This window comes from Phoca vitulina, unplaced genomic scaffold, assembly GCF_004348235.1.
Source record: "Phoca vitulina isolate PV1807 unplaced genomic scaffold, GSC_HSeal_1.0 scaffold52, whole genome shotgun sequence".
In the NCBI taxonomy this organism is placed as follows: Eukaryota; Metazoa; Chordata; class Mammalia; order Carnivora; family Phocidae; genus Phoca; species Phoca vitulina.
This window is the reverse complement of record NW_022589755.1, coordinates 6690358-6713536: the sequence shown is the minus strand read 5'-3', so window position 1 is coordinate 6713536 and position 23179 is coordinate 6690358. Positions and strand designations below refer to the sequence as shown.

General features: G+C 52.4%; 2 protein-coding genes across 5 annotated transcripts; one reads left to right on the top strand and one right to left on the bottom strand.

The window, feature by feature from the left end:
• Positions 1-27: 27 nt before the first annotated feature.
• On the bottom strand, positions 28-15196 carry TEAD2 (TEA domain transcription factor 2). Its single transcript, XM_032388688.1, has 13 exons — positions 15155-15196; positions 13558-13795; positions 13161-13225; positions 12615-12677; positions 11441-11452; positions 11109-11216; positions 10942-11000; positions 7805-7869; positions 6610-6758; positions 3588-3761; positions 1817-1978; positions 994-1146; positions 28-276 (listed from the first exon to the last, which is right to left on the bottom strand). Exons 1-13 carry the CDS (start codon positions 15188-15190, stop codon positions 163-165), a joined length of 1398 nt encoding a protein of 465 aa, XP_032244579.1. The 5' UTR covers positions 15191-15196; the 3' UTR covers positions 28-162.
• Positions 15197-16748: 1552 nt separating this feature from the next.
• On the top strand, positions 16749-20663 carry DKKL1 (dickkopf like acrosomal protein 1). 4 transcript variants are annotated; one of them, XM_032388246.1, is made up of 5 exons: positions 16749-16774; positions 17173-17347; positions 17863-18003; positions 18126-18218; positions 20266-20663. In XM_032388246.1, exons 2-5 carry the CDS (start codon positions 17192-17194, stop codon positions 20575-20577), a joined length of 702 nt encoding a protein of 233 aa, XP_032244137.1. In that variant the 5' UTR covers positions 16749-16774; positions 17173-17191; the 3' UTR covers positions 20578-20663. The 4 variants fall into 4 exon arrangements, with proteins under 4 accessions (XP_032244137.1, XP_032244136.1, XP_032244135.1 ...); XM_032388245.1 differs by having other exon boundaries at positions 16749-16851; XM_032388244.1 differs by having other exon boundaries at positions 16749-16913.
• Positions 20664-23179: the final 2516 nt, after the last annotated feature.

Sequence of the window (23179 nt, the reverse complement as noted above, 5' to 3'; positions counted from 1 at the left end):
TGTGAGGTCCCGGTATCAGGATCCATCTTTTCAACTCACCACCCAGCTTTTAAGGTCCTCTAACACGGAGCAGCCCCCTCCCCAAATGAGCATGAAGAAAGCTGGAGGTACTTCCTGGGAGGAGGGTATTCCGGGGGGGTGAGCCACTTTTGGGGCCCCCTTTCAGTCCCTGACCAGGCGATAAATGTGGTGCTGGGCCCCCCGCTCACTCGTGGAGACCTCAAAGACGTAGGCGGTGCAGAGCAGCAGCTCCTGGGTGTCTCTGTTTGTCACCACCTGCCAAGGAGGCCAAGAGAAAGGGTTTATGCAAAAAAGGAAGAGCAAGGACCACTGTGTCCTCCCCGAGGTACCATGGGATACCTAGGAAAGAGGTCCCCACCATATCACATTCCCTGGGTAGAGGGGATGCCTGACATGTCCGCTTCCCCATCTGAGCGTTGGCAGTGAGGGGCCTCACATCAGATGGCATATCAAAGTTAACCAAAGTAGGGGCGCCTGGGTGACTCAGTCAGTTAAGCGTCCAACTCTTGGTTTCGGCTCAGGTCATGATCTCATGGTCATGAGATCAAGCCCCACATTGGGCTCTGTGCTCAGTGCGGAGTCTACTTCAGATTCTCTCTCCCTTTCCCTCTCCCTTCAGCTCTCTCTCTCAAATAAAATCTATGAAGTTAACCAAAGTTAAAGGGGATCCCACCATATCATGTTCCCTGGGCTAAGGTCAGGTTCCCTGTGAAGGGGGGGTCCCCTAAACTGAGGATCTGCCATGGGATGTCCTCCAAGTCAGTTTCCCCAGTGAGAGGGGGATCCCCCTAAATGAGAGTGCTGTAGAGTCCCCACCACATCAGTTTCCTGGGTAAAGGGGTCCCCTAAGCAAAGGCTCAGCTGTGGACTCCCCCGTGTCAGTCCCCCAGGTGAAAGGGTCCCCAGGCTGAGGGGCTGTTGTGGGCACTCCACACATCAGCTGCCCTGCTCGGCCCAGCCCCCATGCCTCACCTGGAGGATGGTGAAGTTCTCCAGGACGCTGTTCATCATATAGCGCTCAGGCAGCTGTCGCAGTTTGTGCAAGAAATTCACCAGGTACTCACACATGGGTGAGCGCAGCAGGCGGTACACAAACCTCCCATCCTCCAGCTGGGCACGCTCCGTCTGAACCGGGATGGGGGCGCAGAGTGGGGAGGACAGTGACCGAGAGACAGGGGTCACCCCAGGCACTGTGTGCATCCCCGATGCCACGCCCAGTCCCCACTGCCATCCTTCCCCCATCGCCCCATCCGTGGGACCTGGACCCATGGGTATCCAACTTGGGATCCCTGAGCCTGCAAACCAGGAAGCCCTCCAGCCTCTCAAAACTGTGCTCTGAACCCTCCTCCAAGACCTCTGAACTGCTCTGACCCCCAGGCCCTCAGATACCCTCACACCCTCCAAAGACCCCCCTCCACTAGGTCTCCGAACTCTGACTTCTGAGTTCAAGACCCCTCAGGCCCTCAGCAATCCCTAAGTGTGACCCCTAAACCTTCTTGCCCTGCAGATTCCTCCATATCCATAAGAACCTTCTGAATCTTAGTGACTGTAAATCTCTGTACCACACATTAGCTTTGAACCCTCAAAATAATCCCTACATGTGACTTGGGAACACAATATCAGCTCTAAGCCCATGTATTAATGAAATCCCCAAAGAGGACAGGATACTCCCCACCCCACCACACAGACACCCAAGTGCAGGGGCTGTTGTGGCTTTGGTCCCTTTAGTCTGCACCCCCAAAGTGGCAGGTGGCTGGGCGCTCACCTGCCCGGAGCTCCACCCCTCCAGCCTCACCTCCACCTTCTCCACCACCTGCTTGCCAAAGGAGCAGACCTTGGAGGAGCAGGTGAGGGTCATGTGCTCCAGGCTCTCGTACTGGCTGCTCACTCCGTAGAAGCCACCGCTGCTGCCACCAGTCCCTACCTCCTCGCCACTTGGGCCCCAGTTCAAGTCCGCCTGGAGGATAGGGACGCACAGGTAGGTTCCTTATAAATGGTAGGGACGCTTCTCAAGTGGGAACTCTGCCCCATGGCCTGGTTTCCCCCATAGCCCCGCAGTTGCCTACCTCTCCTCCTCTGTATTCAAAGCCCCATGTCTCCACGGGCCTGTTTCTGGAAAACACCCACCCTTCTATTGGTACTGGAGAACGCTGGCTCCCTAAAATGGTCCTGACCCTCTCTCCCCAGTAACAGCCCCCCCCCCCCCCCCCCCCCCCCCACCCACCTTTCTTCTCCTGAAGCCCCCACCTCAGGAGTTCAGCCCCTTCCAAGGCCCTGGTTACTAAGAAGGCAGTTTACTCCCTAGCAACCAGAGACTCCGCCCCCCTCCCCCAGGCCTTCAGGACCCTGGTTGCTAAGGCAAGTGGCTACTCCCTAGCAAAGGGGCCTGCAGGGGCCTGGGGAAACCTGACTCCTCTCCAGAACATTCTCCCCAGCCCTTTCAGCCAATCCTTGGAGGTCAGATCCTTCTAAGACCCCAGTGGCCAAGTGGGCAGACAGTCCATTAGGCCAAGTGGGACCTAACAAAGCCTAAGACCTCATCACACTTGCGGTCTGAGCCCCTTGGTCACCTTTTCGGGAAGCCTACCTCTCTCTCTTCCTAACTTTAGTTGCTAACTCGACCAGGTCACTCTCTGAGATCGTTAAATCTCCTCAGAGGCCTGACGCCATGCATCACCCTGGCAATGGCCACTCCCAGCCTCCCCAGCCACACCCCTGCATCCCTTCAGAGGCTGGGCTTTCTAGGAGTCGTTCTCCAGACAGACCTGGTGAGGCCTGTCTTAAGTCCCAACGATGCCTAAGATCTCAGCGGCACATCCGCAGGGCCATCTTGGGCCCCCACACACTAGAACAACTTATAACCATGGTTGCTACAAGCCCAGCTGAGCCAGTAAACTTCAAGCCCTCAGCAGGCTTCCTTCTTAGACACTAGATCATGCCACAGCTCTGGTTAACAAGCGTTAACACCCCCCTGAACATTCATAACATTTACTGGATCCCTACAGCATCAGCCACTGTAGTGGACACCAAACCGAATGGGCCTAAGAAAGACCCGAGATGGACCCTCTTGTTCACAATTATATACATAGCACTTGGCATAGAGCTGGTATACAGGAAGTGCTCAATAAATGATTGTTTAATAAATAAATGCTTTCACAAAGTCCCTCCCAGGTCCTTCAGTCACTTTTTTAAGGCCAGACATTCTCTAGCAACAGGGCCTGGTGGCACTGTGCTCTCTTCAGAAACCAAACTCTGTGCCTCTATTTGCTAAGGGACGGGAGCCATCCCTTAGCAACAAGGCTTCACGTGGCCGGGTGGGGCGCAGGGAAGTCTGAAGGGTTGCAAGCCAATCCCCAAGGCCACATCAGTCACGCAACTGGTTGTGACAAAGTCTAGTGTGATCTGGGGAGGTCCAAGTCCTATCCATCCCGCCCTGGGGGTAAAACTCCTCGGTGTTCCTTGTTACAAAGCGGGCTGACACTCTGAGCTTGTCTCCCTTAGAGCCAGAGGCCTTAGATGGGAGACCACGTGATTTGTGGGCACTTTGTTTTGGTGGCAGAACTCACCCAGAACTTGACCAGGAAGAAGGCGTGAGGGGGCCCGCGATCGTACAGCTCCCGAAGGCCACCCTTTTTCTCAGGGAATTTGTCATAGATCTGCCGGACGTCCACACTCTCGAGGGGGGGCGCTCCAGGGCTCGGACAGTGCTGGCTGATGTGTACGAACAGGTGCCTCTGGTACTGAGAAGGGTGGGCCGTGGGTGAGGAGTGGGATATAGGCTGGACCCCGGGTGCTCACTGCCCCAGCTCCCACTAGCTGTTTCACACTGTCCACCCAGACACTGGGCCTGACTCCCAAGCACTGTCGCCATTCCCTTCTGCCCCACAGCACCTCAGTCCCCAAGTCCTGTCCCCTGCTCTCCATCCCCACAGCCCTGTCCTCTCCACCCTCTCCCCAGCCTCCTCCCTGGCCTCCCAGCCTCCAATCTCCACTCTCCAGGTCATCCCTCACACACCCCCAGAGCTGACCGCGGACCTCCCCTGCTCACAATCCTCCTGTGGCTCCCCAGAGCACCCAGGACAAAACCCACACCCCCTCAACCTGGCCCTATACTGAATAGGTGCTCCCAAATGTTCAATCGATGGATGGATGGATGGATGGATGGATGGAATCCACATGGCCCACATCAAGACTCCCTATCTGTCCCCATTCTTACCACTTCTTGTCCATATTCAGAAATCCTCATACCTTTCCCATTTTCTCTGTCATTAGAAATCCTCCCTCCATCCTCCAATGCCCAAGTCTATGCAAATCTGCCTCTTCCTTGAAGCCTCACTTGATCACAATCAGATGGGACCTCTCTTTTCTATAGTTCCCCATCACCCTCAGGAGAAAGTCTAGATCCCCCAGCTTGGCAATGCCAGCTTCTCCTGAACTGGCACCTGCCCACCTGCAGCCTCACCAGCTCCCACACCTTATTTGACTATTTGTTTCCCTGAAAAATTCATGCTGTTTTCATCTCTGTACCTGGCACATAAAGTTCTGCACGTGGCAAACTCCTACATAACCCTCAAAGCCCAACTCAAATGTTGTCATTTCAGGGAAGTCTTCACTAACTTCCCAGGCAGAATGACTCCTCTGGGGACGCCTGGGTGGCTCACTCGGTTAAGCATCTGCCTTCGGCTCAGGTCATGATCCCAGGGTCCTTGGATCGAGTCCTGCTTTGGGCTCCTTGCTCAGCGAGGAGCCTGCCCTTCCCTCTGCCCACACCCCTGCTTGTGCTCTCTGACAAATAAATAAGTAAATCTTAAAAAAAAAAAAAAAAAAAAAAAGAATGACTGCTCTGTACACCCACGAAAACTTGAGCTTCCCCTATCCCAGCACATACTCATCGTTCAATAGACATCTATTGAGAGACCTACTGTGTGCAGGCACTATTCTGGGTCCTAGGGCTACAAGACAAAGTCCCTGGCCTCATGGAGTCTACTAGCAAAGACAGAAAATTTTAAAAATCAACCCATGGATAAAATAAATTTCAGAGGGCGCCTGGGTGGCTCAGTTGGTTAAGCAACTGCCTTCGGCTCAGGTCATGATCCTGGAGTCCTGGGATCGAGTCCCGCATTGGGCTCCCTGCTCAGCGAGGAGTCTGCTTCTCCCTCTGACCGTCCCCCCTCTCATGCTCTCTCTATCTCATTCTCTCTCTCAAATAAATAAATAAAATCTTTAAAAAAAAATAAAAAAATAAAAAAAAATAAATTTCAGAGTGACGAATGCTATGAAAAAAATTCCCAATAAAGAATAGTAAAGCGGTTGAGCATGATGGCAGCTGGTATTTTCCATAAAGTGGTCTGGGGAATCCAATCTGAGAAGATAAGCAAAGGCCTGAATGAATGGAGAGAGACAGTGGTGGTATCTGGGGAAAACATATTCCAGGTGGCAAGAACAGCAGGTGCAAAGGCCCTGAGGCAGGAGTGGGCCTGGTGTGTTTGAGAAAGAGCATGGAGGCCAGTGTGACCAGAGCAGAGTGGGCAAGCATATAAGGGCAGGAGGTGAGGGCAGAGCAGGAATTGGGGTCAGATCATGCAGAGCCTTGTGGGAAACTGAAAGGACTTTACCTTTGCTCCAAGTGAGATGAGAGGGTTTCAACTTGGGTTTTATAGGACCACCATACACAGCAATTGGTGTTTATGTGGCTGTGGCAGAGACTGCTAGGTGTTCAGAAACCCCCCCCATTCCTTTTCACACAACTAAACTACACTTCCCAGACTCTTTTGCAGTGAGGTGTGGCCACATGACTAAATTCTGGCCAATGGGATGTGAGCAGAACCTGATAGTTGTCACTTCCAAGACAGACCCCCGTAAAAACTCCTGCACAATTCTTGAGTCTCTCCCTTCCACCATCTGCTGGCCAGATGCAGGGAATCCAGCAGCAGATTCTGAAGCCCTAGAAAACGTCAGAACCACAAAATGGAAGGAGCCTGAATTCTCCGAATCACTGTGTGTAAAGCTCCTAACTGAACAGCTACACTGAAATGTTACATGAGTGAGAAACTGGTGTCATGTTCATTCCCTGAAGGTTAAGGTTATTTCTGCTAACAGTCAGCCCACCATGACTAATATGGCATCTGTCTCCGTCCAGGCCCAGGAAAAGCTCAAGTCTAGAAACAAGATCTGTTTTCCAGGTTCCCAGTCTCCACCACAAAGCCTGGCACACGGTAGGCCCTCAAAAATATTTGCTGAATGAACAAGCAATGACCTGGAGAGTTTCTCTGACCTTCCCAACCGTGACCCCACGACCATCCAGTTCCTCCATGCTAGCAGTTCTCAAAGTGTGGTCCCCAGGCCAGCAGCATCAACATCGCCTGGGAGAATGTTAGAAATGCAAATTCTCAAGCCCCACACCAGACCTACTGAATCAGAATCTGAAGGTGGGGCCCAGCAATCTATGTTTCAACAAGCCCTCCATGTTATTTTGATACATGCTAAAGTTTGAGAACCACTGGTTTATCCTTTCCCTTCCTATCACCCTCTACATTCCAACCCCCTGCCCCCGCTCCCGGCCAGTGACTATTCTAAAATTGCACTCACAGAATCAACGGCATCGGGCGGTTCCACAAAGGCTGAGAACTCCACCAGCTGCAACCGGGCAGTGCCCAGGGCCCGAGCCTGCCAGGCTGGGGGTGATGGGGCAGGTGGGGGCAGGGCAGGGGGTGACAGGGCTTGGGGGGGCTCGTACCCTAGAGAGAGGAAAAAAAGAACAATAAAAATGGCTAACATGTATTAAATACATCAAGCACTCTTCTCTCTTGCCTACCTCCGCTTAGAAGCTAAAAAAGCTAAATACTCACTTTCCCAGCCTCCCTTGCAACTAGAGATGGCCATGTGACACAGTCCTGGCCAATGAGACGTTAGGGGAAATCTGCTGAGGGGCTTCTGAGAAGGAGTTTCTTCCTGAATGAAAAAGACAGAACTTTGGGAGGAGAAAGCTTTTGGCCCTGGCCAAGTCCTGCTTGAGACATGATGCCTGGAATCACAACAGCCATCTTGGGACGATAAGAAAGAGGCCAAGGGACCTATAGAGATGCCAGTCCTGATATTGCTGAGCTGCTGAGTCAGCATAAGAGCACCCCACCTCCAGACTTTTTGTTACGTGAAATCATTAAAGCCTTTATTATTTAAGGCACTATTAATTTGGGCATTCTGTTATTTGCAGCCAAAAGCATTACGAATTGGTGAATCTGTGGAACCTGAGAGTTCTCTTTCACCAGTATGAGTTCTTAGGACCACATCAGCATGGACTTCTGGAAGCCATCTTTGCTGCCAGGTGGGAATGAAGCCACCACACACCACAGGGGAAAGCAGAACCAAGCAAAGCTGACACTACCATTTGAGCCCCTGGATCCAGCTGTGCCTGAAGCCGTCAAGTCACCCCTGAAATATCAGCTACCTAAACCAATAAATTCCTTTTTTTTAGCTTGATTTAAGCAAATCATTGAGCTTGATTTCAGTTTCTGCCACTTGCATCTGAAAGAATCTTCATATGGACCTTCCCAGTGTCCTCTAGGCTAGCACGTGGCAGAACACAAACCCAGTGTGTCTGAATTCAGAGGCCATGATCTTAACCACTACAAATTCTATCACTCATCTTTCCATACCCCCTACAAGCCTTGCCTCAGATCTGGACCTCTGTAGAAATGTGTGCCCTGATCAGTGGAAGGTGAAGGAAAGGCAGTTGGGGTTGAGGAGAGAGGGGAGACAAGGAAGATACAGAGTAGACTCTTACCTGGGAGGTCAGTAGATGGGGGGGTCAGTGACAAGGAGAACGGTGTCTGCGAGAATGGCTTCACACTGAGGGAGAAAGGAAGCTGGGGGTCAGCAAGGTAGAAAGGTAACTGTACCAGCTAAGGTTTACCAGGGGCCACCACAAGCCAGACCCTTTGCTAGCTAGCACGTATTGTGCAAAAGTTCACTGAATCCTCACAGCCTGGGAGGTTAGGTGCAATTACTGCTCTTCCCATTTTGCGTAGGAGGAAACTGAGGCACATATAGTCACAAAGCTGGGGCACAGGGGAGCCTGGGCTCAAATCCAAGTTAGTCCCAACTACGAAGCCTGGGGTCTTGTTGATGATATTTTGGTGCCTCTCACAAAATGGCAGAAAGAGAAGAGAAACAGGATCTCAGGAGGTGGGGAAAAAAACACAAAAGAATAGGCAACGTGGGGAAAGAGGAGGATGAAGGGTCAGGAGGGTAGGAGAAAATGACCAAGGGTCAGGAGATGGGACATCGATCCGAAGTTCGGGGTGGGGAAGCAGCACAACAAAATCTAAATGTCCAATTTAGATTCTGTCCAATGCAACTTCCCGCCATGATGGACATGTTCCATACCTGCACTGTCCAGTGTGGTAGCCACCGGCCACATGTTGCTACTGAGCATATGACACGTGACTACTGAGCACAAATGTGACTAGAGTGCCTAAGGGACTGAATTTTTCATCTTTTTTTTAAAGATTTTATTTATTTATTTGACAGCGAGAGAGGGAACACAAGCAGGGGGAGTGGGAGAGGGAGAAGCAGGCTTCCCGCTGAGCAGGGAGCCCGATGGGGGCTCGATCCCAAGACCCCGGGATCATGACCTGAGCTGAAGGCAGATGCTTAACGACTGAGCCACCCAGGCGCCCCTGAATTTTTAATTTTAATCGACTTAAAATTCAGTAACTGTACGTGGCTAGTGACTGAGGTATCGGACAGCACAGCTCTAGAGGCCAATTACCTATGGGTAGCCGAGGGGATGATTGAGACCGAAAGATCAGAGGCCACGGAGAAAACACTTGGGGTCAGAGGTCCGGAAGAGGTCAAGAGTCAAAAGACCAGGGGCACCTGGCTGGCTCAGTCCATACAGCACGAGACTCTGGATCTCAGGTTTGTGGGTTCGAGCCCCATGTACGGTGTAGAGATTACTAAAAATAAAATCTTGGGGCGCCCCAATAAAATCTTTTTTAAAAATTCTAAAAAATTAAATCTTAAAAAAATAATAATAATAAAATAAAATCTTAAGGGGTGCCTGGGTGGCTCAGTAAGTTAAGCGTCTGATTCTTGATTTCGGCTCAGGTCGTGATTTCATGGGTCACAGGATGGAGCCCTGCATTGGGCTCCCTGCTCAGCGGGAGTCTGCCTGAGATTCTCTCTCTCTCTCTCTCTCTCAAATAAATAAATAAATAAAAATAAGCTAAAACAAAATAAAATATTTAAAAATAAATAAATAAAATCTTTTAAAAAATGAAAATTAAAAATATTAAAAAAAACAAAAAGAGTCAAAAGACCAGAATCAGAAAGACACAAACTCCAGGGACCTTCAGACCTCCACTCCCAGGGGCCTTGCCCTAGTACTCGGCATCCCAATTCTGAAATCTAAACTCCAGTACCCTACCCACTGACTTAATCTCTTGTCATCAGGGCTGCTGGCCAAACACCACCTCCTCAGAGAGGCCTTTCTTGATCACTGTCTAAATAGGGCACATACACCTTGTTTTATTTCCCACATTTATTCCTTTTGTGTGAGTGTTTATTTGTTTACATGTTTATTGTCGGTCTCCTCCCCGCTCCAAATATGGAAGCTCCATGAAGGAAGGGATCCTGTCTAACTTGTTTAATGCTGTGTCCCAATCTAATGAGACTACCGGGCACTTAATAGGTGCTCAATAAACATTCGACTGACTGGCCAGTGGCTGAATACCTTCTCTCATTTCCTGAAGCTCACCAAATCTTCCTACCTCAGCGCCTTGGCACATGCTGTTTTCACTGCCTAAAATATTCCCAAACCCCATTCTTCGCCTGGCCAAGTCCTACTCTGCCTTCAAGGTTACCTCCTCACAGAAACCCCCAGAACTCTCTCCCTCAACCCAGAACCTGGTGCAGTTCTTCACAGCACATCACATACTCTTCAGTTTTGTGTTTAGGCAGGTGATGATTTAATTAACATCCATCTCCCCCATTTGACTATCAGCTCCCCTAAAGGTGGACCCCAGTGCCACTGACCCACCCCTCCTTCCAGCTCAGCCCCCTCCCTGCAAACCTGCAGTTCCTTCTGCCCAGGGGACTTGTTCTGACCCTTTCCTGGGTCCTAGCACCTCACCAGGGAAATTTCTTCTCTCCCTGGAGCCTGGATCCCACAGCATGTCACTTCCCTCCTTCTCTGGCAACACCCTCAACACCACTCCTCACAGCCCTGCTGCCACATTGCCCTCCCAACACCCCGCCTGGATCCACTGGCTCCTCTCTGGGCTGAAAACTGCCCTTCCCATGAGTCTCTGGGGCTTGTTTCTATTCTTCCAGGCAACAAACACATTCTGTCACCCTCAGGGCTCTCTCAGGGCTCTCTCAGGGCTAAAATGGACGTTCCCATGTACCTCGGGGACCCATTTCCTTCCTTTTGACTCTGAGAGAAGACACCTGCTCTCCCCTCAGGCCCAAGAACACCTCTGCGGGAGGAGAACACACCTTCCCATGAGCCTCTGGGGCCTAGCCAATCTCACTGGGATGCCATTATCCCCACGGACGTCCTCCCAGCCCTGCACATTCATCCAGTCCCACGCTGAGTTCCTTTCTTCCCCAAACCTGCTCCTCCCCCAGGTCACCCATCTCCGGACTGCCACCGACCCCAGTCACCACCTGACCCTGGGCACTGTCCCTGCCTCCCCACTCCTTCTCAGTCCGTGAGGCCCCTCCTCCGGACTCTCGCTTCCCTGCCCCCCTTCCCCCCCAGTATCCCAGGTCAGGCCATGTCCTCCACTCCAGACCCTCACCCCAGCCTCCTCTCTGGGATTCAAATCCAGAGAGCTGGGTGCAGAAGCAGGGTAAGAAAGGTCTATGTAGACAGAATGGGGGGAGTGGGGGTGCTGAGCCAAAACAGAAAGTACTCACTCTGGAACATTCCAGGGGGGACCAGAGCCCCCTGACCAAAACTGGAAAAGCTCAGAAGCCTGGAAAAGACACAGAGAAGGGGGGGCAGGGGTCAGTCAGTCAGTCAGTGCCCCGTCAAAACCAGAGCCCCCCCTTTCCAGTTCTGAGCCCCACAATCCCTCAGCCACCTGAGGACCAGCAGGGCCCAGTTTGGCCTGCAGGGAAGGTGCTGAGATGAGCTGGGCTGAGGACATGGTGGCCATGGTCTGGAAAGCCTTGTCCTTGGAAACCTGGTCCTGGAGGAGAAGTTGAGGTCCATGTTAATGGGGAAACCCAGTCGACACAGCAGGGGTGGGTAAATGCCAGGGAGGGCAAGCATGGGGAGATGCGGAGCTGGGGGGTCAAGGCAAAGGATTGGGGGAGGGCACAAATCCTTCTTCCTACAGCCCCCTGCCCCTCCTGGCCCCCTCAGGAATGCTGGGGTAAAGCAGCGGGTGGGAGGATGGGCAGGGGGACTTACCACATTCAAGGCCTGCCCGTGGGGGTGGGGGAGGGTGCCAAAGGAAGAAAGAAAACATGACTTAGGAAGTGAGGCCTGGATTCTCACCTTCCTGCTCTCCCTACCCCTACAGTTCCACCACCCTGAGCTGAAAAATGGGAGGAAGGGGGAGCAAGGATGAATATGGAACAGGAAGTAGAGGGGCCCAGGCCTAGAGGGAAAAAGGGGTTCTTATACCCAGCATAAAAGACAGTACACAGTATAAGGGTTTCTAGGTCAAAAAAGAGCTGGAAGTGAAGGTTTCCGGATATGCCGACAACAGGAAGTGAGAATTTCAGACCCAGAGGGAATAGGTAGTGAACATTTCCTAGCCCAGACAGGACAGAGATGGGACCATGAGGTCCAGAAAAGACCAGAAGTGAAGGTTTTTTGGACCTGGAGAGAAAGCAGATGGAGGCTTCTGGGTACAAAAAAAAAAAAGGAACAGGAAGTGATGGTCCCCAAATCCAAAGGAAGAGGCAGAAAAGACCCTACACCCAGAGGAGAAGAAAACGAGGGTCTCGGGCCAAGAGGGAACCGGAAATCCAGCAGATGAAGAAAAAGGATGTGAAAATTTCCAAACAAAACAAAGATTTCTGGACACGGAAATGACAGGCAGGCCACATGGGGACTAAAAAATGGGAAGATGAACCAGAAAGAGATGAAGAAGAGGTCCTCATAGCACATGAGGGGAAAGAGAGGACACCAGGAGGAGGAGAGGAGAGGAGAGGGAGGGAGGGGGATGACGGGAGGGGGATGACAGCAGTGGCCAGAGGAGAGGCCTGACACCCTGTCCTTCTTGCCTGTCTTGAGCTAAATCTCTGTCCCCCTCTCTCTACGAATCTCTTCCTCACCCAGGACCTCTATCCACCCCACTTCCTGGGCCACTCACCCCCCACCTGGGATCTCTACTTCCTCATTCTGTCTACGTCTCCGTGTGACTGTCCCCATCTCTGGTTCTCTGTTACCCACTCTGGGCCTCTCTGTCCCCCTTTCTCTGCATTGCTGTTGACCTCTTCTCTGGGTCTCTGTCTCCCCTCTCTCACTGGGTCTCTGTCTCCTTCTCCCTGGGTCTCTGTGTCCCTCTCTCTGATCCTCTGTCCCCCACTCTCATGGTCTCTGCCCCCTCTCTCTGGGTGTCTGCCTCGGTCCCTACCTTGAGCTTGGACTGGATTTCCCTTGATTTCCTTCGAGCCAGAACTTGGATGTGACTAGAGACCTGGGGGGAGCGACAGAGAAGCAGACTCAGGCCATGGCCACTTGCCCCTTGAATCCCCTCCCCCTTCCCACCCTCCAGGTGGCCCCCAGAGCTCCCAGAACATGAAAGATGATGAACGCACAGAACATACTAGCTATTTCCGGCACATGCTAACACAGACGTGTCCACAGAGGCTGGTCTCTTCTCACCAGTGCTACTGATCTTCCCCAGACCCAGCAAATCCGGGCCTCCTTTCCCTTCCTCATCTTCTTTCTGGATCTTTTCGGCCTCTCTACCTTAGTCTCTGGTTCTAACACAGCTGCTAAGAGATCCAGACCAAAACAGGCACAGTAGAGAATACTCATAGAGGTGCCAACGAGACAGACGAAAGCACCTGAACCAGATCCTCCTTGAACCTGAAGCCGCCCACCCAAGGATGCCCCCCCCCCCCCCCGGCAAAGACAAGCCCGCCCCAGAGAGAGGCCCACAAGTCAGTCCTGAGACCTGTTTGCGAGTTCGGGTCTTCCCTGTTCTCAGCTTGATGTAGCGGGCAATCAGCTCATTCCGACCTGAAGAGTCAAAGACGGGACAGAGTTAGACCTTCATGGGACTTCCCAACACACAGGACACCAGGGGAGAAGAGAGAAGCAACAGTTGCCGGAGGTCTGCAAGCAAGGTGGGCTGCAGATCATTGCAGCTCTTCGGGAGAGGAGTTACCACCCCCTCAGGCTTTGGGGCCTGACTGCCTGGGTTCAAATCCCAGCTCCACCACTGCTGTGACCTTAGGCAAACCACTTAACCCTCCTGTGCCTCAGTTTTCTCATCTGTGCAAATAGCAATGACAGCTCCTACCTGAGTCTTAATCAGTGGGGGCCGGGGCAGAAGAGAGGGGCGGACTCACCATACATCTTGCCTTCATCAGACAGGATGATTTTCCGCCGGCCGCATGGTGGGTAGATGGCCAGGGCCTCCTGGAAGCTCTGCTCGATGTCTGGACTCCACACACCTTCTGCGTCCGGACCCCCATCGCCCCCAGCCCCCTCGCTGCCGCCGGTGCCCTCCTCACTTCCTTCCTCACTTCCTGTCCAGCCACTGCCATCGTCCAGGGGGGCCCCAGCCCGGGGTTCCCCCATCTGGGCCTGGAGGAACATAGAGCTCAGCAAGGTTCCCCACCCCCCACCCAGCCACCCCCCAGAGAGACTTCAGGGCAGTGAGGGCTGGGAGTTCAGATTGCTGGGTCTGAGGGAGGAGAGAGCGAGGGGGCCCAGATTTCTGGGTCTGAGGGAAGCAGGAGGCTGGGTGGGGGCTGGGGCTCCTAAGTCCTGCAGGAGGGGGCTGGATTTTCTGGGGCAGCTGAGGGTAACAGTGTCCTCTGTGTTTCCAGGGGAGCTGGGTTGTGGTGAAGTCTTGAAGACCCCAGAGTAATGCCTACGGCGCATGAGGGCCAAACCTTTGGGTATGGATTACTGGCTTAAAGAAGACTGGAGTCGGGGCCTAGTTGCAGGGAAGGGGGTTGTGGATGAGATCTTCTCAGTCCCACCCCAAGAACAGGTGCTAGGATGTGAACAGCAGCTGCTAGAAAAGAAGGAGGAGGGGCCCTGGCCCTAGTAAGACTGAAGGGGGGGGCGTCCAGAGAGAGGGGGACAGAGATCCAGGGAGCACGAGACAGACTTCCAGAGAGGGGGAAACAGAGATCCAGGGGGGGGGGGGGGGACAGACACCCAGAGAGGGGAGGCAGAGAGACCCAGAGAAAGAGGGGGACAGAGACCCAGAGAGAAGGGGAGAGAGACCCAGAGAGAGAAGGGACAGAGACTCAGTGCAAAAACTCAAGCCCAGACCAGGAAAGACCCACAGAACCACAGACTGGGGGGCAGGGGCGTCCTGCCATCAGGAGAGCCAGAACAAAGGGCCCAGGCGTCCCCTCCCCCAGTTTCCCACAACCCCCATCTGGGGAGGGGCTGGCCGGCAAGGGCACCTCCCCTCTGGCCCTCGGCTCCGCCCCTTCCCTCCCCTCCCCCTGCGCCGTGGGCTCGGATCCAACTCAAGCTCCCAGTGACTTTCCGGAGGCCAGGAACAGGGGAAAACTTTTTCCAATACAGTCAGATCCCGCCTCCCAGGCGGCTCCACGTCTTCCACAGCTTTCCCAGGACCCCAGAGTCCAGGCTCCCATCCCCCTCCTCCCTCGGACCCTGGAGCCCAGGCCGAGACAGACAAAGACCCCAGGCCGAGCCCAGTGGCGCTGAGGCGTTCAGGACCCCCGTAGGCCAAAATCCCAGCCCAGCTCTCCCCATGTGGCCAGACAAAGGGACGGAGGAGCCGGGTAAGAAAGGTCCCCACTAATTTCCCGCCCCAGGCCCCAAACTTCCGAAAAGGCAAGACTGAAGATCCAGAAAGCACTGCAGCCCGCCCTATGCCACCCCGGAGGCCTCCTTTCTCCATTAGGAGGACCAGGCGTCCACAAATGACACACAGAAACCAGTTCGGTTAGAAACACGTACAGGATCCTTTCTCACTTCAAACCCGCACCGCCGCATACGCTCATACCCTCCGGACACAGCCGCCAAAGTCCCCAGCCCTCACCCACTCCCGAGCGCACAATCCCAAACTCAGACCCATCAACAGACACCCCAACTCCGGCGAAAGTTCCAACACCTCACTAAGACTCGGTCACAAGCGCAAACTCGGGCCCCCGGGCAAAAAGAGGGCGGCAAGCAATTCAGAGACGATCCCACAAACACCTCAACTCACAACACGTAGTTTCCCACCCCAACTCACACACCCCAAAGCTGGATCCCCGACTCCCGCCGGCGCCTTCCTACCTCCCGGCCTGGGGCTGGGGAGCCGCGGGCGGGCGGGGCGCTGCGAGGGAGAAAGTTGCCCGGGAGCTTTGTTTGGGAAAAGTGGGAGGGACCGGGGGGGGGGCGGGCCCGGGCGCCGGACACAGGGAAGGGGGATCCGACCGTGACAGTTTGGAGGATTTTTGCTTTGGCAAAGGTGAAGTCTAGCTTGGGCCTGGTAGGAACTTCAGGATTCAGATGCTTGCAACCCTGGGAGAGGAGAGGGATGGGGGATCCGGACTCCTAGGTCCCAGGGCGGAGATTGATGGGGGCCAAGAAACCTGGGTCTGAAGGAGCTGGGGTCTGGGGCCCTGGACTTTTGACTACCCTCTAGTGTGTTTGTATGTTGGGGATGTGGGAGTGATAAGAACACAAAAGAATCTTTTCTGTTCAGCCTCAAGTATATTTTTTGAGGATCGGGGTATGTGAGGATGGGTTTTTGATTTCTAAGACAACAGGGTTTCCTGTGACTTTGCCAGAGTTAAGAGGCGGGCAAGAGGACTGGGAATTTATTGGAGATTCACGGGAGAGCAGACTCTTGCAAACACACGCGCCAGTGGACTGGAGGTGGCAGCTATCCCAAGACCGGGAGAGAGCCTCGGTGCCCGAGCGGAGAGGAGCTACGGCCCGGACTCCTGGGTCCCTCAAAGATGAGGTGTCGGATGTTCAAACTCAGGGAAATAGAAGCGCTTGGGGTCCGGACTTCGCCCTAAGGCGAAGGGAGCCTGGATTCCGGACTCCTTGGAAGGTGGAACATAGGACTGGATTTAGGTTTCCGGAGAGGGTGGGGCTTTTTAGTGGAACCGAAGAGGGCTGTTGAATGCAGTAATCGTTTCAAATCCCGGAGAAGACGAGAAAGGACACGGAGAAACTCAGAGATAAATACAAAACTAAGGAGTGGATGAACCAGAATGTTCGGACTCGGGGACTGGGAGCCTAAGAATGGAACTGAAGGGGCTGGCGGCGAGACGTGGGGCACAGAGAAGTGGCCCAGGTGTGGGGGCACGGCTCTAAGCAAGGGGCGTGGCCATCTGCCATTGAAGTGGGGCGCGAGGGCCGAGATCCGAGAACGCAGGCCACACCGGGGATTCAGGGCCGAGGTCAACCGGCAGGGGCGTGGTCAGACGATGGGGGTGTGGTTAACAAATAGGGGCGTGCCTCCGCCCTTAAGGGCGTGACCACCCAATAGCGGGCCCGGCTAGTGGGTGAGGTCAGCAGATGGGGGCGTGGTCAGGTAATAGGGGCGAGGCTAAGGCTCGCGGAGCTCCTCCAACGCTCCAGGTATCCCGCCTGGGCTCGAGACCAGAACTGTTTGGATTTAACAGTCCGTGGACCGACGGCTGGAGTCTGAGAGTCCGGTGACCGGGCTGTGGTCTAGCATAAGGCGGGGCCCAGGAAAAGGGGCGGGGCGTGGGAGAAGGTGAGGAATGAGATCTGGGTATGAATGCGGGCGAAGGAGAGGAAAGAGATCCGTTTGTGAGGCAGCTCCCTGAGGAGACGGGCCTGGGAGGAGGGGCGGGGCCTGACGCGATGGAGGGAGTGGGGCCAGAAGGACCGAGGGGGAGCAGTGGGCGGGGTGTGAGGAATTGCCCGGGCCAGGAATGGGAAAGGGGTGCAGGTCTTGGGTGGGGGCGGGACCATTTTAGAAGCGGGGACTCTGACCCCTACCTATGCCACAGCCTCCCGGCCCGCCCCGCAATGTGGCAACCTCTGGTCCTGCTGCTGCTGGTCCCCTCTGCCCTGGTGCCCCCCTCCAGTGCAGCCCCGATCCGCGATGCTGACGCCCAAGAGAGCTCCTCAGGTTTTCTAGGCCTCCAGAGCCTAATTCAAGGCTTCACCCGGCTTTTCCTGAAAGTGAGCAATGGCAAGGATTGGGGGTAGGAAGAGGTAAAAAGGAGAGGGATGTGGGCAGATGGGGACTGAAGGATGGAAGGGGTTCGGAGAGACAGAATGGAAGGCAGGTTGCGGCCAGGCAGAAGGAGTAAGAGAAGGAGTCAAAGGGACCGAGAGAGATCAATAGAGGGTGACAGCAGACCGAGAGAGAGGAAGAGAGGGAGGAAATCAAGCAGAGAGGGAGATGGGACAGCGAGACAAAGACTGGATGGAGAGAGAGACTCGGAAGGAGAAGGGGATGGGGCCATAGAGACAGTAAGACGGGGGCGGGGAGGGAGGAGCAGGAATAGGAAGGTTATGGGACAGATGGGGGACGGGACACAAGGTGACCAGGTTAGGCCCTAAGGGTCAGAGGACAGAGAGAGAAGGAGCTGGGAGGTACTTGGGGCAAGGCCTCAAGGACATCCTGGTAGGGCTGCAGATTTACTTGGGAGTCTTGAGATCCAGCAAATCAATGGTCCCTCCTCTGGCCCCAGGATGACTTGCTGCGGGGCATGGACAGCTTCTTCTCTGCCCCCCTGGACTTCCGGGGCCTCCCCAAGAACTACCACCAAGAAGAGAACCAGGAACACCGGCTGGGGAACAACACACTCTCTAGCCACCTCCAGATCGACAAGGTGCCTGTGCCGGGAAGTCCCTCCTGGAGTCTCCCCATGATCCCTCATGCTGCAGTATCAGTGGGGAGGAGGGCAGCGGAAGGAAGCAGTTTTGCTCTCACTCTCTCCTCCTGATCTCACAGGTGACAGACAACAAAACAGGAGAGGTGCTGATCTCCGAGCAGGTGGTGGCATCCATTGAGCCGGGAAAGGGGAGCTTGGAGGGTGACTGGAAGGTTAGGACATGCCCCTGACAAAATGTCCCATCCCAAACATTTTCTGTAGTCTAGGAGAAGATGAGTTGACACTCCCATTCCGACTGTTCACTTCCTCTCACTGGGCCTCAGTTTTATCATCTGTCAAAGGGACCAACCAGCTCTCAGAAATGAGGGTTTACAACCTCAGAGTATATCTCCCCACTCGCTTAGTAAACCCCAGAGAGTTTTGTAAACCAAAAACTGCTTTACCAAGTGCTGGGTAATCTTCACCCTTGTAAATCCCAAAGTGTGTTTTTATCTCAAAGTACTCTGCAAACCTCCAAGTACTTTTTATCCAAAGGGATAGATCTCTCTCTCATAAACTTCAAAATGTGATCTTTCATTCCAAAGTGCTTTATGAACCCCAAATCCTTTGCGTAGCTCACCTTTGTAAACCTCTAAGGGTGATTCTAACCACAAAGTGCTTATTTTCTTATCCTAAAACATTTTAAGAACCCCCAAGCACTTGGCAAACCCATATGGGTCTTCCACACACACCCCCCACCCAGATTTTCTTGCATTTTCGAATCTACAGAACAGATGAAAAAAATATATAATACAGTAAACCTGTATTCCCTTTTCCATAGAGCAAAGTTTCTTGACCTGGGCACCATTGGTATTTGGGGCTGGATAATCTTCGGTTGCAGGGGCTGTCCTGTGCCCTGTAGGATGTTTATAAGCAGTGCTACCTCTACCCACCAGATGGAAGTCGCGTCCCCTCCCCCACCAGTTGTGACAACCAAAAAAAGTCTCCAGACTTCCGTTGAGAACCACTGGCCTAGATGCACCAGTGGTGAACATTTTACCACATTTACTTTATTTTTACTTTATCATTTTTGAACTATGTGACAGTGAAGTATTGACATCATGGCATGCCACCCTTAAAGCCTTCAGTGGGTATCTCCAAAGAATAATGCATTCTCCCACATGACCACAGTACCATTTTTACACCCAAGAAATTTAACATCGATAATCACACTATTAGAGTTTCTGTATTAGCTGGCTAGGGCTGCCGTAACAAAGTACCACAGACTCGGTGGCTGAAACAACAGAAATGCTGGTTCCCAGTTCTGGAGGCTGGGGATTCAAGGTCAGGGTGTCACCAGGGTTGGTTCTTTCTGAGGCTGTGAGGAAGAATCTGTTCCATGCCTCTCCCCTAGCCTCTGATGGTCTGCGGAAAATCTGTGGCATTCCTTGAAATGTAGAAGCATTCCCCCCCCACCCCCATCTCTGCCTTCATCTTTCTCGGAATTGTCTCCATGTCCACCTCTATGTCCAAATTTCCCCCTTTGCATAAGGACACCAGTCGTATTAGATTACGGCCCACCCTAATGACCTTGTCTTAACTAATGAAATCTGCAATGACCCTGTTTCCAAATAAGATCACATTCTGAAGTACTGGGAATTAGGATTTTACCATATGAATGGGGGTGGGGGCGTGGAGACACAAATCTCCTACAGGACTTCTCAGAAAAATGCAGACTCTGATCCAGTAGGTCTGGATGTCTAATTTGCTAATTTATATGTCTAACAAGCTCCCAAATGTTGCTGATGCTGCTGGTCCACAGCCCACACTTTGAGTAGCAAGGAGCAAACAGACATTCAGTCCATACTCAACTGTCCTGAAAGAGGGACCAAAAGCTGTCCATAAGAGCTGATTTGGTTTTTGACCCGGGATTAAATCAAGGATCACACGTTGCAATTGTGTGCTTTAGGAAAGCCAAGAGCTTTTAATCCCAAAGTGATTTGTACATTTCCAATTGCTTTCTAAACCTTAGAGTATGTTTAATCCTAAAATGGTTTTGAAACCTCGGAAATGTGCTTTCCATCCCAAGAGTATTCTATAAATCTCAGTATTTTAAATTCTAAAGCACTTGTAAACCCCATCCTTTGTAAACCACAAAATGAGCTTTAAACTCCCAAAGCACCCTGTTGGTGGCAAAATGGGCTGAATATGCCAGAAAGGACTTAGCATTCTGGGGTTGTCATTTGGAGTTTAAGACGTCTCCTTGTCCCTCCTCCCCAGGTTCCCAAGATAGAGGAGAAGGAGGCCTTGGTGCCTGTCCCAAAAGCCATCGACAGCTTCCACCCAGAACCCCATCCCCAAGTGGCCTTCTGGATCATGAAGCTGCCAAGGCGGAGGTCCCACCAGGATGTTCAGGAGGGCGGCCACTGGCTCAGTGAGAAGCGACACCGCCTGCAGGCCATCCGGGATGGGCTCCGGGAGGAGACCCACGAAGACAGCCTCGAAGAGGAGACCCAGGGCTCCTCCCACTCCAAGCTGCCCGCCCGGAAGACCCACTTCTTGTACATCCTCAGGCCCTCCCAGCAGCTATAGGGGTGGGGACCAGGGAATGCCTGCATGTACCCCCCACCAGACCCCACCCCAAGCACCATATAGAAATAAAGTTCTTATATCTAGCAGCACTTTCTTTTCAGGATCTGTCCCCAGGCCTCAGCCGACTGGGTCATGGCAAGTCCCCACAACCCTAGCCTTAAGAGTGACATCTGGCTTGTGCCACCGGCTCTTGCCAAGGTCTCCAGGCTCGGTTTTCTCAGACGTCTGCCTGCTCATTGAGCAACTCGCTGACCTTGTCACTTCCAGCCCTGTGTGTCCTCCTGTTCCCAACACCCTCACTCCAACCTCTGTATTTGTTTTCTATCCCCGCCCTGACGAGTGACCACAAACCAACTGAGAATGCATATGTATTCTCCCGCATATCTACAGGTCAGAAATCCGGGATGCCTCAGCTGGTCCCCTGAACAGGATCTCACAAGGTCAAAATCAAGGGGTTGGCCTGCTGGGTTCTTATCTGGACGATGCAGGAAGAATCTGCTTTTTTTTTTTTTTTTTGTCAGGGGCACCTGGGTGGCTCAGTCATTAAGCGTCCACCTTTGGCTCAGGTCATGATCCCAGGGTCCCGGGATCGAGCCCTGCATCGGGATCCCTGCTCGGCCGTAAGCCTGCTTCTCCCTCTCCCACTCGCCCTGCTTGTGTTCCCTCTCTCTCTGTCTCTCTCTGTCAAGTAAATAAAATCTCAAAAAAAAAAAAAAAAGATTTTTGTCAGAGAGAAAGCACAAGCAGGGGGAGAGGCAGGCTCCCTGCTGAGCAGGGAGCCCGATGCGGGACTCGATCCCAGGACCCTGGGATCATGACCTGAGCTGAAGGCAGGCGCTTAACCGACTGAGCCACCCAGGTGCCCCTGCACACTCTCATTTTTATCTTTTCATTCCCTGAGTCTTGACTTACATGCTGACTCCATCTTCGACTTGCTGTTTGTCTCTCCCTTTGTCTCTCTGCCTGTCCCTCCGTGCCCAACACCTGACACACCAGTTATGTGCCTCTGCCAAACCTGGAAGTTCACAGACCCTGTCTTGGGTGCCCTGTCCACTTTGCCCGCATGCCCAGCATGTCTCCTATTCCCTCCGAGAATCCTCCCTCAAGACCTCTCCCTTATCAAGAAGGCACATCAGGATCCTCTTGGTGCTGAGTCCTGTGGGGGATACAGACATGACATGAGCTTTCTCCCTTGAAGCCCAGGCTCAGGGTCGGATCACCCCACAGACAGACCCAACACACTTAAGAACCTAGAAATGCACAGGCATAAATTAAAAGTGAACTTTCTTTTGAAAATTTAGGTTTGGGGACGCCTGGGTGGCTCAGTAGGTTAAGTGTCTACCTACGGCTCAGGTCATGATCCCAGGGTTCTGGGATCGAGTCCTGTGTCAGGCTCCCTGCTCAGCGGGGAGTCTGCTTCTCCCTCTCTCTCTACCCCTCTCCCCTGCTCATGCTCTCTCTCAAATAAAATCTTTTTTTTTTTTTAAGATTTTATTTATCTGACAGAGACACAGCGAGAGAGTGAACACAAGCAGGGGGAGTGGGAGAGGGAGAAGCAGGCTTCCTGCTGAGAAGGGAGCCCAATGTGGGCCTTGATCCCAAGACACTGGGATCATGACCTAAGCCGAAGGCAGAGGCTTAACGACTGAGCCACCCCAGGCGCCCCAATAAAATGTTTTTTAAAAAAAGAATTGGGACTTATACAGCAGCTTTTGAAAAGTACTGTACATTTTCAGAGAAGTGATAAGACACAGGAAAATGACTTTGAGTTTCTAGGACTGCAAACTGTAGGAAAGCATATATATGGGGGAACCAATGGAGAATAAGGGCTAGTTAATAAAGTTTACTGTATAGATTCTTTCGGTGCTGTGTCTGAGTTGATAAGAGTCTAGAGTTGTCTAGAGTTATTAACTTTTGTCCTTCCTGGTAGAGAGGGGAGGGGAAACACCTTTATGTCCAGCTTTTGGACAAATAGGAGGAGAGTAGAGAGCTTTTCTTGTATTTGCTTCTTCTCAGTTGTCTTCTGCTCACATCGATCCTTATACCATAGTGGTATGTTTTGGGGTGGCATATTCTGCTACCCTTCACTGCATATAAAAATCAAAAATCAATTATACCCCTAAACATTTAGAACAAAAAAATTCAAATGAAATTTTTAAAAATGAATCGTGTTAGCATAAAAAAATAAAACAACCTAGAAATAAACCTAACAAAAGATTTGCTAGGTCTCTAAACAGAAAACTATGAAACATTACTGAAATTGATTAAAGAAAATCTAAATAAATAATTCATACCAACAGTACTCATAATCACCAGGAGGCAGGAACAACCCAATGCCCATCAAGTGAAATGGTAAAATTGTAACATATTCATCACTGGAAAATTATACAGCAGTGAAAAGAATAGCCCACTGCTATGCGATGAATCTCATAAACATAATGTTCAGCAAACGAAGCCATAATCAAAAGTAGTTACCTTTCGAAGGTAATGATTAGGAGGAGGTGCGAATAAGGCTTCTGGGTTGTAGACAATACTCTCTTTTTTTATTTGGGTGGTTTCATTAATGTATTACTCTGTACGATTTTTTTTTAAGATTTATTAT

Excerpts from the sequence above, each read along its gene's own strand:
- TEAD2 (XM_032388688.1), bottom strand. The coding sequence starts at position 15,190 with ATGCGGCGGTGCGGGTTTGAAGTGAGAAAGGATCCT. Across the intron at positions 13,796-15,154 it reads TTGAAGTGAGAAAGGATCCT|GCCCAGATGGGGGAACCCCG; the intron begins GTACGTGTTTCT and ends ATGTTCCTCCAG. Across the intron at positions 1,147-1,816 it reads AGGTGGTGGAGAAGGTGGAG|ACGGAGCGTGCCCAGCTGGA; the intron begins GTGAGGCTGGAG and ends ATCCCGGTTCAG.
- DKKL1 (XM_032388246.1), top strand. The coding sequence starts at position 17,192 with ATGTGGCAACCTCTGGTCCTGCTGCTGCTGGTCCCCTCTGCCCTGGTG. Across the intron at positions 17,348-17,862 it reads TCACCCGGCTTTTCCTGAAA|GATGACTTGCTGCGGGGCAT; the intron begins GTGAGCAATGGC and ends CTCTGGCCCCAG. Across the intron at positions 18,219-20,265 it reads GCTTGGAGGGTGACTGGAAG|GTTCCCAAGATAGAGGAGAA; the intron begins GTTAGGACATGC and ends CCTCCTCCCCAG.